We start from the raw sequence: 16,468 nt of genomic DNA, 5'->3' as shown, positions 1-16,468 counted from the left end.
CAGCCCTTTACCATGAGGGCACTAAGTGTCTCCACAGCAGACATTAGACATTAGCAGCATTTGGCGGTCTGACACCAGCTTCATCTCTGCAGAGACTGTAAGTGTGTGTGTGTGTGTGTGTTTGTACAGCAGGTCACAGTGTCATCACAAGACATGGGTCAGAAGAGACATAGTATTGATCAGTTAACATTTTCCCTCTGTGTGTGCAAGCGCGCTCATGTCTGAGCCTGGCGTGTACGTTTTGAATTTTCTCTCATGTAAGGCTGAACTGGGCCTAAACCCCCCTTATCTTTTAAAAATAAATTAAAATGTCAGACAAAAAAAATGTCAAGGAATTCACAGAAAACAAGGTCACCTCAGAATTGCCAATCTACATGCTGAATAGAGGTGGATGCAGCCTTGGGTAGCGCAGCCTCCGTGTCAACACGCGCATGCCTCGTACAGCCCTTTTTGAAAACGGTGTATAGCACATCCATTTCTGAGTAACGGTGCCAACTGTTCATATTCTCATTGTACTCTGTTCAATTCAGAGTATTCAGATGACGATAAAGAATGTATCTGGGCCAAGGACGTAGCATTTTGTAGTTTATAGAAAGTCTGAAATGTAGGTGTCATTGTGCCCCCCCCTCTCGCTCTTTTGGGAGTCTGTTATCATACGAGTGTGCACTTAGCTAAAAGCATCAGAGTATTTAGGGCCTCTCTCTCTCTACACAGGTACTCCCTCCCTCCCCATCCATTTCTTCATCCCTCTCTCATTTCTGCCTCACTTTGAGAGGCCTCTTAATCACTTCGCTCATCTCTTTAAGTGGGTTTTTATGGGGGGCCATCTGGCCAAGGTGGTGTGTTCATGAAGGTGTACGGCTGTGTGTGATTATGGGCATGTGTGTCTGTTCACATGTGCACTTGTGTTTCTGTCTGGCTGTCTTTCTAAGACAGATGTTACACTTAACTTTCCAACGCGGCTGTACCTACGGAGGTGAAGTTGTGGGCAATTCAACCCCTAAACTTACAAATGTGGGCACTTCTTAACTGTTAAGTAGGCCTGAGGGGGGGGGGGGGGGGGGGGGTCTAAGTGTGTTCATATAGTTTTGGTATTTCGTGAATGCAATAGTGCATCAAAATGCAGTGGTCATACTGTGTCACATCACAACGTTCCCTACCTAAAAACTCTCAACATTTTCTTCATGGTCTCTTACTCTGTCTTCTGCCCAATTCTGAAATGCCAGCCGCATGTACACATCGCCCATTAGTGCCAGCTGTGATTAGTGTGTATGTTGTGTGTGTTTTGTGTGCATGTGAGAGAAAGAGAGATATCGCATAGTCTCACATGCAGCCTTTCTCTCTCTCACACCCACACTGCTGTCACCCACCCATCCCGACAGTGAATCAGCCACCGTGGCAGCTTTGCCTGAGGCGTTGGCACAATGGACGGGACTGGAGTTACCTCCTGTCCTGCATGATGGGTGGTGTGTGTGTGTGTGTGTGTGTGTGTGTGTGTGGGTCGGTCTTGGTGTCTCCGTCTCCTTGTCTCGGGGTTAAGCGACTGCTTCCTCTCTCCACACCTGCAAGCGGACTGCCTCTCCCTTCAGTCTGTCCATCCATCCCTGTTCCTCTTTATCTCTCCCTCCCCTTCTCTCCCAGAGAGTTGAGGCCATTGTGGGGCTGAGCGGTGTTGGGTTCTGTTCTCCCGCTGCTGCCAGCTCTCCCCACGGCCCCTGCAAGACAAGGCTGTTATTGCCCCAGGGACCGCAGGCCTCAGCAGCTCTTCCTCCAAACAAATTTGCTGTAACTTTATCTGCAATTGGGCTCTGAATTGGGAGCAAATAGAGGCAGCTTTGTGAAGCTCGGGGAAGGGCGAGGGCAGCGAGCTGGGGGTTGTTGGGGAGGCAGGGGAAATGATACTGGGCTCTTTTATGTCAGGCAAAGTAGGACTCTTATCAGGAAGAGAGCCCAGACAACGGAGCTACTTCTAGAGGAAACTGGAGCACCTATCACCTGCTTTGCATTTAGATAAAAATTCACCCTGCTGAAATAAAAAAAGGGAAAAAAAGCAAAGACAGGTACAGAAGCAACTATTGGAGTGTGTGTGTGTGTGTGTGTGTGTGTGTGTGTGTGTGTGTGTGTGTGTGTGTGTGTGTGTGTGTGTTTGCACATGCCTGGCTGGCAGTTTGATACACATACACCCACACACAGTGCAGAGACGCCATAGCAGTCAGTGGTACACACCACTCCAGGTCTCTTTAAATTGCTCCTTTGACTCCTCTTCAAAGAACCTGTCTAACTTTTAAAAGTTTTAAAGTCTGGAGTTCGTCTTTGCCCACAGCAAGGGACAGCTTTGAAAGATATACTTTTACATTTTACTGCTCTCCTGATTTGCAAAATGAATGATAGTTGAAATATAGTGGCATGACTAACGGAGAATACCAAGTCAGAGTTTAATCACCAGAGATAAAGACTCAACAGAAAGTGCGTGAGGCCTTTTGTTGCGACATCAGGGACTCGGCATCCTTTCTTCTCATAGGTACCCGTGTGCAGTTTCATTTCAGGAGCCATAAAATGGTGGATGCTTTGTTTTAATTTTTTCATGTTATTACAAAATGATTGGCTTTGACACATTAGGCTTAGTCATTCAGGCTGCTTTTTTTTTTTATCGGATGAACAGCAGTAATTGTGCTGCAGATCTATGTTCTGCAGGGGTGCAGCAGGGGGCAGTCTAGCACCACTGAGCGATGGGTCGGTCCGTTCACAAACAGGACACGGACTCCCTCCCTCTCTCTCTCTCGTTCCCTCGAACTTAACAGGACTTCTAGTTGCTATCTGGCAACACTTAGTGCCAGCACGGAAATTGATGTAAGAGAGATAAAGGGGAACTCTGAAATCCAAACTTCAGTTTCACTCCACTGAGACAGAGCAGGGGGAAAGTTAGCCTGGTGTGTGGTTAATGTAAGCCAAAGTACTGAATATTACCCTCCCACAGTGCCGCGGCTCAGAGCCGTGAGGACGCGGGCTGTGTTTTCAAACAAATAATGCAAGATACAACTCTCAACCCGCCGCAATGAGTGCTTGAATAAATCATTTCGACTTCTCTATTTTGTTAACATTTTTAATATATCCTCATGTGTTCAGGGGATTTCTTAATATTAAGAGAAAGCAGCAAAGATAATAACCATGCTAAAATTCAACTACACAGACTTGTCGGAATAAATTAGTGCGCTGCTTCTGTGTATTGGTATTTTAGCCAAAATATTACACGTTTACTGCCATTGTTTTACTTTGTGCAACTTTCTGATTGTCTATTTTAATTATGCATCTCATTTGAAATTCAGCTTGTGCTTAGATGTGAAGTTTGCCCAGTTCAAATGCAGCCTTAAAATATATCTGAAATGGTTTGCAGGTTTGTCAGTGGAAAATATTGTTTTACTATGTTTTATGACAGTTAAATAGTTCTGTTCTTAGAAAGTCCAGTGCATTTCACCGAAGACTTGTTAAAGCACAAGTCATTTAAAAAGAAAGGATCGATTTTTATAACAAAATAGATTTGCTTTTTAAAGGGTAAATTGCTGAAAGTGGTTTTGGTGTCAACATCAAATATCATGGAAAAGAACTAAACTGCCTCTTAAATGGATATTTATCCCCACTGTTCTTTAGTCGTTCAGATAATTACAGCTAATATTTAATACAGTGGTAGTATGAGAAGGAAAGATAAGGAAAGATTTTGTTTCAGTAGCAAATAAAATTCACACTTATGTACATGCTCTCAAAAATACATTAGAGTTTGCATGATTTGAATAATATAGAAGTACATATACAGAGAAAGATACCACACAGGTAAGGATTCAGCAGTATAAAGCAGGAGTGGGGCACGGTGCATGTTCAGATACCGTGATCCATCACCGACCACTACATAATGCGTCTCTGACCACACAGAGTCATCTACAAATTGTTCCCATAGACTACGTCTGGAGCTTCATTTAGCATCCCCCCCCCCCCCCCCCCCTCTTCTTGTCCTTCGATCCACCACGTTTTTATCGTTGTTTCCCCCCCATGCTTCTCTCTGGTCGCTGACATCCACAGCAGGCTCCTTCCCACTCCCTCTTCCCCAGGCGAAGAGCTTGCTATCTGGTATAGCAAGCAATGGGGGGTGGTGGCTGTGATCGCCTAGTCCTGGTGGAAAGGTCCAGGCACTGCAGGGCCCCTATTACCCAGCCGGGGGGCACGGAGACGGGGCATGGCTGGCCACTGCTGAGCCTGGGTGTCCGGTTCCTCTAGCTGCCAGTCAAAACTTCGCCCTCAGCTACTATAACCAAATGCAGGAGGAATGAAGGGGGACGGCAGGTTAAACAACCTCAGGCAACCGGAGAAGAAAGCAATATATTTTTAAAACATAAAAGAGGGTATTATGGTTTCATATAAACATCAGGACAGAGAGGAGTAATTCATTAGTTGTGTGATAACGATACAATGAGCGATTGGAGAAGCAGGCACTCAAAATATTTAGCGTAGAATATATGCCTGCTGTACCGTATATTTATAGCAGGAGCACGGTGTGTATCTGCGGGAAGATGTTTGTAAGTGTGCAGGTATTTATAGCTTTTACCAGAATAGGTTTAAGACAAATGAGCTCCTTTGTTTGCTTGACTGAAGACATGTTTGCTGCTCTTTTGCACATTGTTTAGATACAGATTATTCCAGTGTTTATCAGCGTTACAGATTTGTAAATTCTACTAATTTGTAGGAATATGGATAATTTTAGAGAAAAAAATATATATATGTGAGCATGTGTTTTGTCAGTATGCAAGTTTCAGTTGTTGAGCTTACACAGTCCTAACAGCTTTTTCTTCTATATGAAGGGAAATGGTTGTTTTGCTTATTAGTATACAAATATGAATTATTGAATAGTTTCTTGCCAATTCTCCTACACAGTTGTATCAGAGAGACTCTTTGTATGTGAGAAAGTGAAGTTGAGCCTGAGAGAGACGGAGAAAGATTTCAATCCTTTCGGGACATTTGGTTGTTGCATCAAGGCCGTTCAGGTTTATTTGAAAAATACATTTAGCTGTGAGCATTATGCAAATGTGCTGGACATTTCCAATGTTTAATTTATGTCTGTTTTTGCTTTGTATACACTGTTGGTTCGTTTTACATTAAGTCATAGTTCTATTCAAAAGTTTGAATATGAGCCTTTCAAACTTTATGTGAAATGTGGAAAAGTTGAGAAAATGTTTAATGGTGCGATTGTGAAGAGTTGTTTTCATTGCTATTTCAGATGCGTGTGTGTGTGTGTGTGTGCGCGTGTGTGTGTGTGTGTGTGTGTGAGAAAGGAAATTGAAACACAGACCGCACAGTGTGTGTGAGTGTGTGTGAGTCCGACTAGCTCTACTACAGTAAAAGCAGAACTGCATACACACTCTTGAGGGGCTGTTGAACCTCATATTCACATTAACCTTGGGCTGTAAACACAATGAAGAGAGCTTGTTTTTCATTCTCCTCTCTCTCTCTCTGTCTATCCCCCCCCCCCCACACACACACACAGAAATAAAACAATTTGATTGTTAACAAGTTTTCTTTTGCTTGTTGAGCAAAACAGGATAGATCATAATTGGTACACAGACCAATAAATCGGCTTTATATCAGAAGTAGTTTCAATTTCACCTCTCTTAAAAGTGTCCCATCAGAAGTGACTGTTGAACATGGATCCATTTTCATACAGAGAGTAATTTAAATCTTCTTTGCTCATATTTAAAGTAATGGATTTCTGGTACTTGAATGTGATAAAGATGTTTTGCTAGAAAAGTATTAGGCATGGTTTGCATTTCTCAGCATTTGTTATAATTGCTGCTGGAGTCTTATCAATCACGAAACATCTCTGTATACTTATAAATTAAATTATTAGAAAATAAAATGTTTTTTGTTCCATTTTTGTGGGAATAAAATCTATTTCTTCCAGCTTAACTTTCTGAAACTGACACAATTCTCTCAACATCTCTCACAATTAACGCAATGCCGTCATAAAATACCAAGCTTCCATCATTAGCAATTTCACTTTCCCACATATGTCTTGTCCCAAGCAGCAATAATCTGTTGTCAGAGGTTAAGGAGCGCTGCCAAAACCAAAATGCAAGGTTTTAGGAAAGGTTAATTTTCCGATGGTACTTTTCTTGTTTGGTGATGAGAGGGGAGGTGTAGAGGTTGTGGATTTGGCAGATGGGTGCAGAGAAGGTTAGAGATGGGGCATAGGAGTCTTTTGGGGTAGAGGAGAGGGTATTGGGGCTTGGAGTGACAGGGTTAGGGACTGGGGGTGTGGGGTGTGTGAGGTCAGATACTGCAGTTTGGGATTGAGTGTGGAAGGGTCAGCTTTGACGTGCTGCGGTTGAAAACGGTACATGACCTCAGCCTCTGGGATGATTGGCATGGAGGAAAGAGGCTCTGACGGCTCGTACTCATCATCCTCATCATCTTCCTCCTCAGCTGGAGGCCCAGAATGCTTTGAGGGTCAGGGCGGTGAACCTAGGCTTACCGACACCAGGCCTGTACCTTTGTTGAAGCCCAGTCTTATTTTTACGCCTTGTCCCATGGTGGTTATGATTCTGCATATGAATGTGTCGTTTCCAATCGCACATATGGTCGGCGTACGTTCTCAGGAGTTTGCCTCATGGGGGTCAATATGGGGTCTTGAATGTATACAGCCGTAGCCCACACTCTTCTCACTTTTTTGTTCTCACTTTTCTTTTGCTGATGGTTTTGTCTTTTTCTCTCTCTTCAGCTTTTTGTCATCGTTGTTTGGAACTTTGAACTCTACATGATTCCTCTGGCTTTGCTTCTGCCTTTGGTCTGGAACTACATCCTCATTGCATCGGGGAAGGATACCAGGCAAGATGTGGTGAGTAACCCGACGGCTTCTTGATATCCCTCCGCCTTTCTTTCATTTCACTGTAAAAGCCGCTTTTCACACACAATGCCTGGTTAAAACTCGGACACCATTGTTTATATAGAGCCATTACGCTCTTTTTATTTACAACATTAATCACATTTCCATGCATTTCATTCCTTTGGTGCGAGACCTGATACATGCAATTCATGTGTGTGCTGTTAAAGATGTGACAGGTGATTATGATCAGTATACAGGTGAGTGAGAAAGCATCAATATGAGCATAATATACATTTTAAATGTATCTTTTGATTGCACAAACTTTGGGCAAAATTAGAATTTAATGTAATAAAATCTACGGTGAATTTTTTTTAAGATAAAAAAAAAGCTCCATCTGCCCCTTGAGCAGCTGCATTCTCAGTACTATCTCGCATTTCTCACTTTGCCTTCTTTGAGGAAAAGGGAGAAATAATAGGCTGTCACCTTGAGCTACGTTACGCCACTTACCAGGTAGTATATTTATTTAATTCATTTATTTTTTATCTCTTATACCAATTAAATGATGTCAAAGCAATGTCATGGAGAAACAGACATGTTTTAATCATGGCCAGGCACATTTGGAGAGTAGAGAGTGAAAACGAGAGAGAGAGAGAGAGAGCTGGACTATGGAGTGAGCGTGAACAATGAAGTGATTAATTTTAATAAGTTCCTTTTTCCAAGACTCAGTTGGAAATACCCAGTTAACACCAGACCTCAGATTTTCTCGCAGTATCTTCCCTACTATATGTGTATATTTATCTCTTCATAAGGATTCTTTGGGTTAGATTGGATTTGGAAGAGATATTCAGTCATTATGATGAACTAAATCTCATTGCTCTGTGTCATTGTAATATTACACATAAAAATGGAATTAGATGTGAACTGCACATAACTTACAACCCAGATTTATTCGCTAAGTCTCTAGAGTTAAGCTTCTCTATTTATAAGCCTCCATTTCAATATTTGTTAATTTTAGAGTTTAAGTTGACAATAAAATCAGCAAAAGACAACCTTATGAGTCCGAAACGAGCCGCCTCTTACTTGATAATAACCTGGTCATTATACCGTAGTTTGTGGTACATACTGGAATTTACAGTATTTGAACTGGATATAGTCAGTTAAGTGAAGAATTTAAGGATTTCTATTGCAAGTAGGTTTTTAGACAAAATATATCCTTTTCCAAACTTGTGAATGACACAGACATGAGATATTTTTCTTCACCTGTAGATGGCGACATTGCTTGACAAAAAGAAATCTCACGTCTTAAGACAAAACCCAGCATGATGATTTGTCCCCCCCACCTGCTGCTTGTATTTATCCAGACCTAATGATATTCTTTTCCCATGCACTTCCTAATTAAAATGAGGCAACAAAGGTTACATATTCTTGTAATGTGCCACTCACTTCACATATGAGTATGTACATGTTACTCCCACTTCATGCAGAATTGCTTTTTTCTCCTCCCTTGAAAGGGACTATTGTGTCTCAAGTACCTCAGGAATTGGTTGGAACATTAAGACATGTTGATAGTGTTGATACTCATAAAAAGGGCCTTTTTAAAAGACAATGCTGTTCGGCTCAGCTCTACGAAGTTGCCCTGTGCTCAGAGACGAGAGAAAATATGGACGGTGTGCTGACATAGGATCTTTTAGTTTCAATGTCTAATACTGTCTTAGTAGCATCACACTTTTGATTGACATGTACTTCTCCACACTTCCACACTTCCGAGCTGAAGGGCATTTTTTCCTCTGAAGGTTGCTTTAACATCATCGTCTTCATTGTGCGGTTTGAGGATGTTTGCTTGAATTCAAAGGAGTTATCTGCTTGGGCCATTGGGCTGAATAGAACACCAAGGCCAGGCATATGTTTTAGCATATTTAAGAGCACTCCTGCAAAGTTTCATATCTGACCTTCTTTCAGTTAAATGTCTCTTATATGTTTCTTATATGAGCACAATCCGCAAGTGAGTGTGTTGTGTACTTCTTACAGTTGGACAGCCTTGCTATGTGTGGAGTGGAGGGTCAGAGCTGCTAGTGGAGAGTATGTAGAGAAGTTTGTTCGGGCTGGTGGTGAGATAGTCGGAGGGAAATACGCAGCGCAAGAGAACCGGATAGCAGTGTATGTAGTATAAGTGAATGCGCAGCTGTGCGCACGATGCATCAATACTGAATATTTTGTGTCATTATGGTGGTGTTCTGCTGCCTGATGTAGGATGACATGTTCACTTTTATTCCAAGGTTATGATTCAGGCACAACCAAAGTGTAGAAACGCAACTGCATCTGTGTGTCACTCCAGGTGTGTGTGTGTGTGTGGGGAAAATACACTGTGTGCACATAGAGATAAAAGTTCTCTGTGCGTCTGTGTGAAAAACGTGTGCATGTATGGCCATCTACTGTGTGTATGCTTGCATATACATGAGTGTGTGCAGATAATCTTTGGAGTAATATAGCCGATGAAAGTGGGATTAATTGTCAAAGATTAGCACCATTGATGCTCCTTTTCTTGCCGCTGTGACAGTTGTGCTGAACAGTACAGAGCAGCACGGGCGACACAAAGAATATTCTCTGACTGTCATCGTCTTGCCGTTGCAGTCTCACTGCCTCAGGATTGGTGAATGCGATGAACCCTCTCTCCTTGCTCCGATATTATCTTTCTGCCTCTCTCAGTTGTGATATTACTATCTTAAGTCAAATTTGAACACGTGTAAAGTAACCTGCGAATGGTGTAAGCATTCATTATTTTAAGACATTTGTTTGCAAATGCTGTACACACACACACGCACACATTCAGATGCAAGTATCCCCCGAGTCCTGTCCCTGTTTGTTTTCAGAGTTTCCCAATCTGCGTCAGTGCAGGGGGGGGGGGGGGGGGAGAGTCGGTACAGAGAGTGCATGAAGTATCTGCGTTCTTCGCTTCCTCTCCCGGACCCCCGGATTTCTCTTCCGAGTCTTTATCAAGCTGAAGTCATGGAAGACTCACTGTTTCCCTCTCGCTCTTGGCAGAGAACAGAGAAGAATAGAAAAGAAAACAAGGGGAAAAAGGCTTTCTAATTACTTTAAACAACAGACCAAATTAAAGCATTGTGCTGAGCCGAGCAAGGGTCAGCATCCGGAGCGCTGCGGTTTTCCAGCAGTCTGGGGTGAGGGTAATGCCAAAGGAATCTCTGCTGAACTCACTCTGAAGGGTGAGAGAGAGAGAGAGAGAAGGATGGGGGGGGGGGGGGGGGGGAGTGCAGCAAAAAACAGTATATGCTTGAGTACAGACTTCCTAATGAACTGAGGGGCCTTGCTTCATCTGATGGGTTCAATGTGAGGACCCTTCTCTGATTTTACACCGCAACCACAGTCCATAGCCCCGTCTACAGCAAATACACAAACGGTGTTCTCTACGCGCTGTAATATTCACCGCTCAGGGTCACTGAATGCTGTGTGGTTACATGCTGCTTTGCAAACAGATCTTGGATCAGCGCTCCTTACCCTCGCCCCAACCTTGACCAGTACCTGCTAAGCAGTCGGAGCATCCTCAGAACAGCGATTTAAAGGAGGCGATGCACCGGCAAGGTCGCCGACCTCCTCTCACATCATGTAGCACTCTGACCTGTGAACACTCACTCTTCAACGCTATTGGCTGACCTGTGTCTCATGCTGTAACATGCTCACTGAAGCAAACAAACAAAGAAGAGAGCCTTCTATGCTTTTGAATATATGTGGAGTATGATACTGCTCTGGCATCCAAATCTAATAATGTACCATGCAGGAAGGTCCTTCCCATCTTTCTGCATTTGTACCGAGTCCCCTCTTGTTGGGAGGTGGAGGAGCACTTTAATGACATGACCTCCCCTCCATCTCTGTCTTGTTTTGAAACCTGGAACATTTTGCGGCTTCGATCCATCCCAAGCCTGTTGCAAAGGACGCTGCCAGTAGGCTGGGCTCGGTCAACCAGAGGACAGGAAGCTCTGCAGGAAAAAAAAAAAGAGCTGCAAGGTGTGTGTGGATGAATGTGTCGTTTTCCATGTGTGTGCCTGCTTGCATGAGTGTATATGATGCGCGCTGAAATTAAGGAGCAGAGACGCATCCCAATAGGAATCCTCCCTCGGTGTTCTGTTGGCCCAGAAAGGTCCTCAGCAGATGTTATGAAGGTGTTGTCTGCAGTAGAGGGCACATACTGAACATGGTGATGTCTCTCTCTACCACGGGTTGATGGGCAATTAGGCCTTGTCACACTGGAGGACCATCATCTTTATCCCATGCTTCAGACCATTATATGGATTCACCAACCCATTACAGAAGCGCAGACCTTAATGGCCTGAAGATACTTCACACTTGCAGACATGGCTCCATGTGCGAGATCGAGCGCACAACTTTCAACCCGCTCTACATCCCGGTAGCATTTCCAGGAAAACAAGCAGATTAATCTCTCCAATAGAACTTTATTTAGAGGAAAATAATTGACTAAGTTTTCTACAAATATTATTTTGTATTAGTTCGAATCCAAGTAGTTCTACTTGATGTAGTTTTATATTTACTTTCCTGACTGAAGCACTGTGTGTCTGCAGTATATTGTTCATTAAAAAAAAGAAATATGAATCTGGTTTATTTCCAAGACGGTAACAATGTCTGATTTTATTGTAACATGGTATCATTTCTAGAACAAGACTTCATTGCCATTTTTATCTATTCTATTTTCACCCTGATTTTGCATCTACAAAAAAAAAAAAAACTTTTCTGCATCTTAAAAACATTCTGTGCCTTGACATCTGCCCTCATTAAGAGCCACACACAACACAGGTAGAGAGGAGTAGATATTAGGAAAGCTGGAAGGAAAAGAGGAAACGCTGCCTATTATACCGCAACTCCTCCAAAAAAGTAACACCTCCACTTTTCCCCTAAAAAACCACAACTCTGGAAAGAAGAGGAGATGGAGTGGGAGCAGGAGACAGAAAAAGACAGAGAGGCATTCAGAGAGACGGAGCGACAGAGAGACGGCGGCAGAGGAAAACAGCGGTGGATGGCAGGCACTCCTCAGTGCGGAGTCAGACATGGCAGTTGGTGACAGGTGACAAAATCAAAAGGTCATGTCACTTTTAACTGGGAGCGCCTGTGCCCCACTGATTTCCCCCGTGCCGCCCCGGCATCACCGCACTCGTCTCTGCTCCTCTTGCTGCCTCTCTGTCTCTGCTAAACTGGCAGATAGGATGGCAGGCTGGCAGGCAGAAAGACAGGCGACGGGCATAGTTTGAAGCGGGACGGGAGCATCGGGAGCATCAGGAATGCCACTGCAGAATCCTCCCAGCCTCCCTTTTCATCATGTTGTCTCTCTTTCTCTTCCTTTCCCTCCATTTGTCTAACTCCCTTCATCACACTGAACCTTTGTAACTGTCTGTGCTCTTTGCTAACAACGTCAGCAGCTCAGGGTGTCTGCCTCAGTGCTTGTTGTTGTTGTTTTTGTCTATACAGTACACCCGCTGTAGCTGTTTGGGAGTTTTTCAGGTTAAACCTTGAGCTTAAGCCTACAGATGTGAGTATGTTTGTGTGGAATAGATTGCACATCAAGTATGTACCAGCTCTAGCCCTCTTTTCCACAAGTGAGTATACGAAACAATAAGACAAGACGGCATCATCTGTCTGAGAAGGACAAACATCTTATTACTCTATTTACTCACTATCTCAACAACGCTTGTGGATCATGTAAAATTGTGCTTTCCTCTTGATAGCTGCTGAATGCCTGACTAAACACACTTGAGGATTTGTCAGCAAATAAGCAATGAGACACATGCATTGTGTTAGCCATGCTTACGTTACTATCCCGAAACGCAATCTTCTCCAACGCTCACAGATTTGGTGTTGCGTTCATGAATATGGAGCCAGCCTTCTCACGCCCACCCCCAGCCTCCAGCTCCGGTAGCACCCCGGCCTCACCCCTCTCTGGCCCCCTGCTGGGTGAGCTCTGGCTGGGGCAGTGCAGATGGAAGGGCCCCCCTCTGAGGGCCACGGCTCTGACAGCTTGTGAAAGGCCCGCGTGGGTCAGCCAGACCCAGCCAGCAGCCCTTATCAGACGCACAGCCCTCCCCCAGTCTGCAGAAACTGTGGTGTAGGCAATATGCACACACACACACACACACACACACACACACACACACACACACACTCATGGACAGTGCATACCAAGTAGGGCCTTGAGATCCCCCAGCCAGCCAGTCGGCCAAACCTCAGCAGCTGGAGAGGTTAAAACCCCCTCACGTATCAAAGAGGAAGAGCAGCAGGAGGGTGGAAGGAGGAAGGGATAGAGGAATGGGAGAAAAAAGGAGGAGAAAATATATCTTCATGTTCGCTGAGATGTCTGCCTCGGCGTCAATTCCCACTGCGGCTGTCATTGGGAAGGTTAGGAGGGGAGATGGTGGAACTCAGCCTAGCCAGGGAGAGAGAGAGGGTCGAGTTTAGAGGCATTTCAGGGGTGAAAATGATGTGTCTACTACTTCAGGCAGTAGATTTTTACTTTCCCTCTGTGGGGTGGGAGTGTCTGTGTGCGTACACATGTTCCATTGATCCAGACAGGTTCTGTCTCTTTAACTTCCATGAAAGTAGCATCTATCTATGTAAAGTAGAGATTCTTTTGTTCCCGACATGTCGAGTTAGGTTTAAACCCTCTAAGTATCTTACAGTGTAGTTATACACCTATGGATAAGTATATTAGCTGATTAGCTCGTTTGCATTATTTTAATATTTGTACTTGAAGCTTGGAATATATTTTCCATTCTAAACAAGGTTTATCCTTTCCTGTAGCCTCAGTTTAACACTTGTTTTGGCTCTATTCACTTCGTATTACCTGGATAAGCTACAACCGCACTTCTAGTCCTCCAACATCAAAGTCAGAGTTTAGATTTAGCTAGCCCCATGCACTTCATCTGGAGCAGAGCAACAGTACGGCTGCATGTAAATTAGTGCTAACATGACGATGCAAAACAGTAACGGTTCCAGCTTTGAAGCTGTCAAATCACCAAATGGAGTAGAACAATAGCCATACAAGGATACTCTGAAGAATACATCAAAACAAGAGGATACTACACCACCTCTGATGTTGTTTGGACTGGTATGTCATTCAAAATTAAGTCACTGACAGTCAAAACCTCTGCATACAGAGTAAATGGCATTCTTGTCAGAGCAAAAACATATAATGCACAATCCTTTTTCCAGTTAATTTTAATGGACAGCAGTTCATTCTTTACAGACGATATGTTTGCCTTGATTGGAAGTACAGTTAGAGGAAAATTGGAGTGATGTAGCAGAGCTTAGCATCTGAACCAAAGCAATTTCTGCTTAATTTTTGCAAATCAGCTTTTTAGGTCTAAACCACCAAGGCCAAACCGATGTATTCATACTTTCACAGCCATTTGAACTCTCAATGTCATTGCACTCTGTTATATTCTTTGTGTGTATTTTATATTATCACCATCTTTGTATGTATTTATGGGGCACAGTGTAATCTGTAAGAGTAGCCTGCATCATCCCTGTATCATTTGAATAGGTCTGAATATGTTAATCCCCCACCTCAGTAGATATTGAATTGACTGGAGCAGCTCTGCAGGCAACGTGAGCGCTACGCGATCCTGTCGACAGCAAGGCTTTGATGCCGCCGTGCTGTAATGATAGTAATTCAAACAACATGATAATGGAGGGATAAGCAGACAAATGATATCATACACCAAACAGGTCTTAGAAAGAGCGAAAGAGCGAGACAAATAGAGAGAGAGGTAGAGGGAGAGAAAGAAAGATGTTTGGAATTCATCGGCTGCACTGAGGTAATTTATATCCTCCCTTACTGAGACAGTAGCTTCAGTGCACACATTTAGCCGTGGCAATCTTCAGGGCAGATGACATGTTCCATGTCGTTTTATTTATTAATTTTACACTGTGTCTCATTGCAGGAAACATGACTTCTCTCTGTAACCAGAGGCGATAGAGGAGAGGGAGAGCAGAGGGAGACAAACGACTCTATCATTCTCTCTGTCTCTCTAGGTCATGCTTCTCCAGCTAGCTCATGCTCATTCCCTTTGTTTAAAGTTTGGAGTGTGTGCCAGGCGTGCCATGGTAAAGCCTCTGTGTGGAGGAATCCATTATGTTTGTATTTTGGCACGGGTGAAAGGATTTGGGAGGAACCATGATGACTTTATAAACAGTTATAGTTAATTTGTTTAGAGTTGCCAGAAGGCTTTCATTTGACAGCATCACGTCTTCTGACTCGGCTGAGTGAAAGAAGCCCCTCTCTGGGTTTTGTATACTGTAGTTGTGAACGTATTCCGTATCAATACAGAGATGTTGAGCTGTCAACACTCAAGCTTATTTGTGTCGACACTGATGGATTCTCAGGGAACTGTGAATGACCGGTTGCTGTACAGTTAAAATGCTGGGTGCCGTGCATACATTGACGCACAACACTTTGCACTCCAGACTCTAAACTATTGATGGAACACACACACGCACACACGCACACACTCACTATTGACTCTACCCTCTCAACTCTGCTGTTCTGAACTCCTCTTTGTTTGTGTGGGAAGCCGCATTTACATAAGAGGCTTATGTCAGCCGCCACATAGTTCCCCCCCCCCCCCCCCCCCCCCTTATTCCGGGGAAAAACAAAAAGGACAAAAGCTATTGTGTTGTTAAGTAATGATTTTTGGATTTCTCCAAACCAGTTTGTGCTGTTCTGGAGGTGGTTAGGGGCTTGTGGTGATGTCGAGGCTGGGCAACGTTCTTTTGGGGGGGGGGGGTCGGGGTCGGTAACGCAGCACAACAATGAGAGATGAATACTGAGGTTGACGGCTGTCGGGCTTATAATATGCGTGTTTGTTTATTTAAATTCGGAGCAAACAATGTGACCTTGTGGCTTTGATCTGTGACTGACAGAAAGAGGGTGGATAAGAGATACTGCAGTGATCTGTGGTTTTTGCCTCGTTGGCATCACGTCTAGACACGTGAAGTTGTGCATGCTCACAAAGACGCCCAAACAACTCAAGTACTGTTGCATACAATACTCAGTCATAGTATCACTAAACACAGAGGCCCAAGCTGCTCTTGTTGGTTCAGGGCTTTCCATATATGCCAAGACATGCGTTCACTGGCTTGCTTTTCACATACAGATAGAGGTCTCGGCTGTAATGTAAAGGGCTGCATTTTCAGTAAAGCCAATTTCCTACTACATTTCAATGTCTCTTAATGTTGATGTAAAAATTACATTATTGAATAGGAAAAGGTACCACTTGCATGTACCATTGTTATGTTGTATAGTCAATGTATCTGTATGCGCTGTGTTGTACAGTGTGTATCATGGTATTTGGGGGGCTTCAGAGCTACACCAGCTCCGGTTTCATCGGTCGTGGACCACTGAAGCACGTAGTTGCTGTTCTTTGTGACTTGCTCTGTGTGCTGCAGGCTTTCTTCTCTCGTGGAGCATCGTTCTGTGAGAGGATGAGAAACGATAGATAGATGTGAATGTTTAGTGTTCGGATCGGCTGGCGGCAGAGGTGAGAGACGAGTGCAGAGGTTGAAGAGGTCGGATGGGAC

At 43.8% G+C, this 16,468-nt stretch overlaps 1 protein-coding gene across 1 annotated transcript in view; it reads left to right on the top strand.

The window, feature by feature from the left end:
• The window catches only part of mctp1a (multiple C2 domains, transmembrane 1a), a 117,686-nt gene that overhangs the window by 76,848 nt on the left and 24,370 nt on the right, over positions 1-16,468 (top strand). The window contains exon 16 of the mRNA XM_076104802.1: positions 6,764-6,880. Coding sequence (XP_075960917.1) covers positions 6,764-6,880 — 117 coding nt within the window. The remainder of the gene's footprint in view (positions 1-6,763; positions 6,881-16,468) is intronic.

Source organism: Anarhichas minor, unplaced genomic scaffold (assembly GCF_050575085.1).
Source record: "Anarhichas minor isolate MPS153535 unplaced genomic scaffold, ASM5057508v1 ptg000030l, whole genome shotgun sequence".
NCBI lineage: Eukaryota > Metazoa > Chordata > Actinopteri > Perciformes > Anarhichadidae > Anarhichas > Anarhichas minor.
This window is presented reverse-complemented; position numbering and strand designations above follow the sequence as displayed.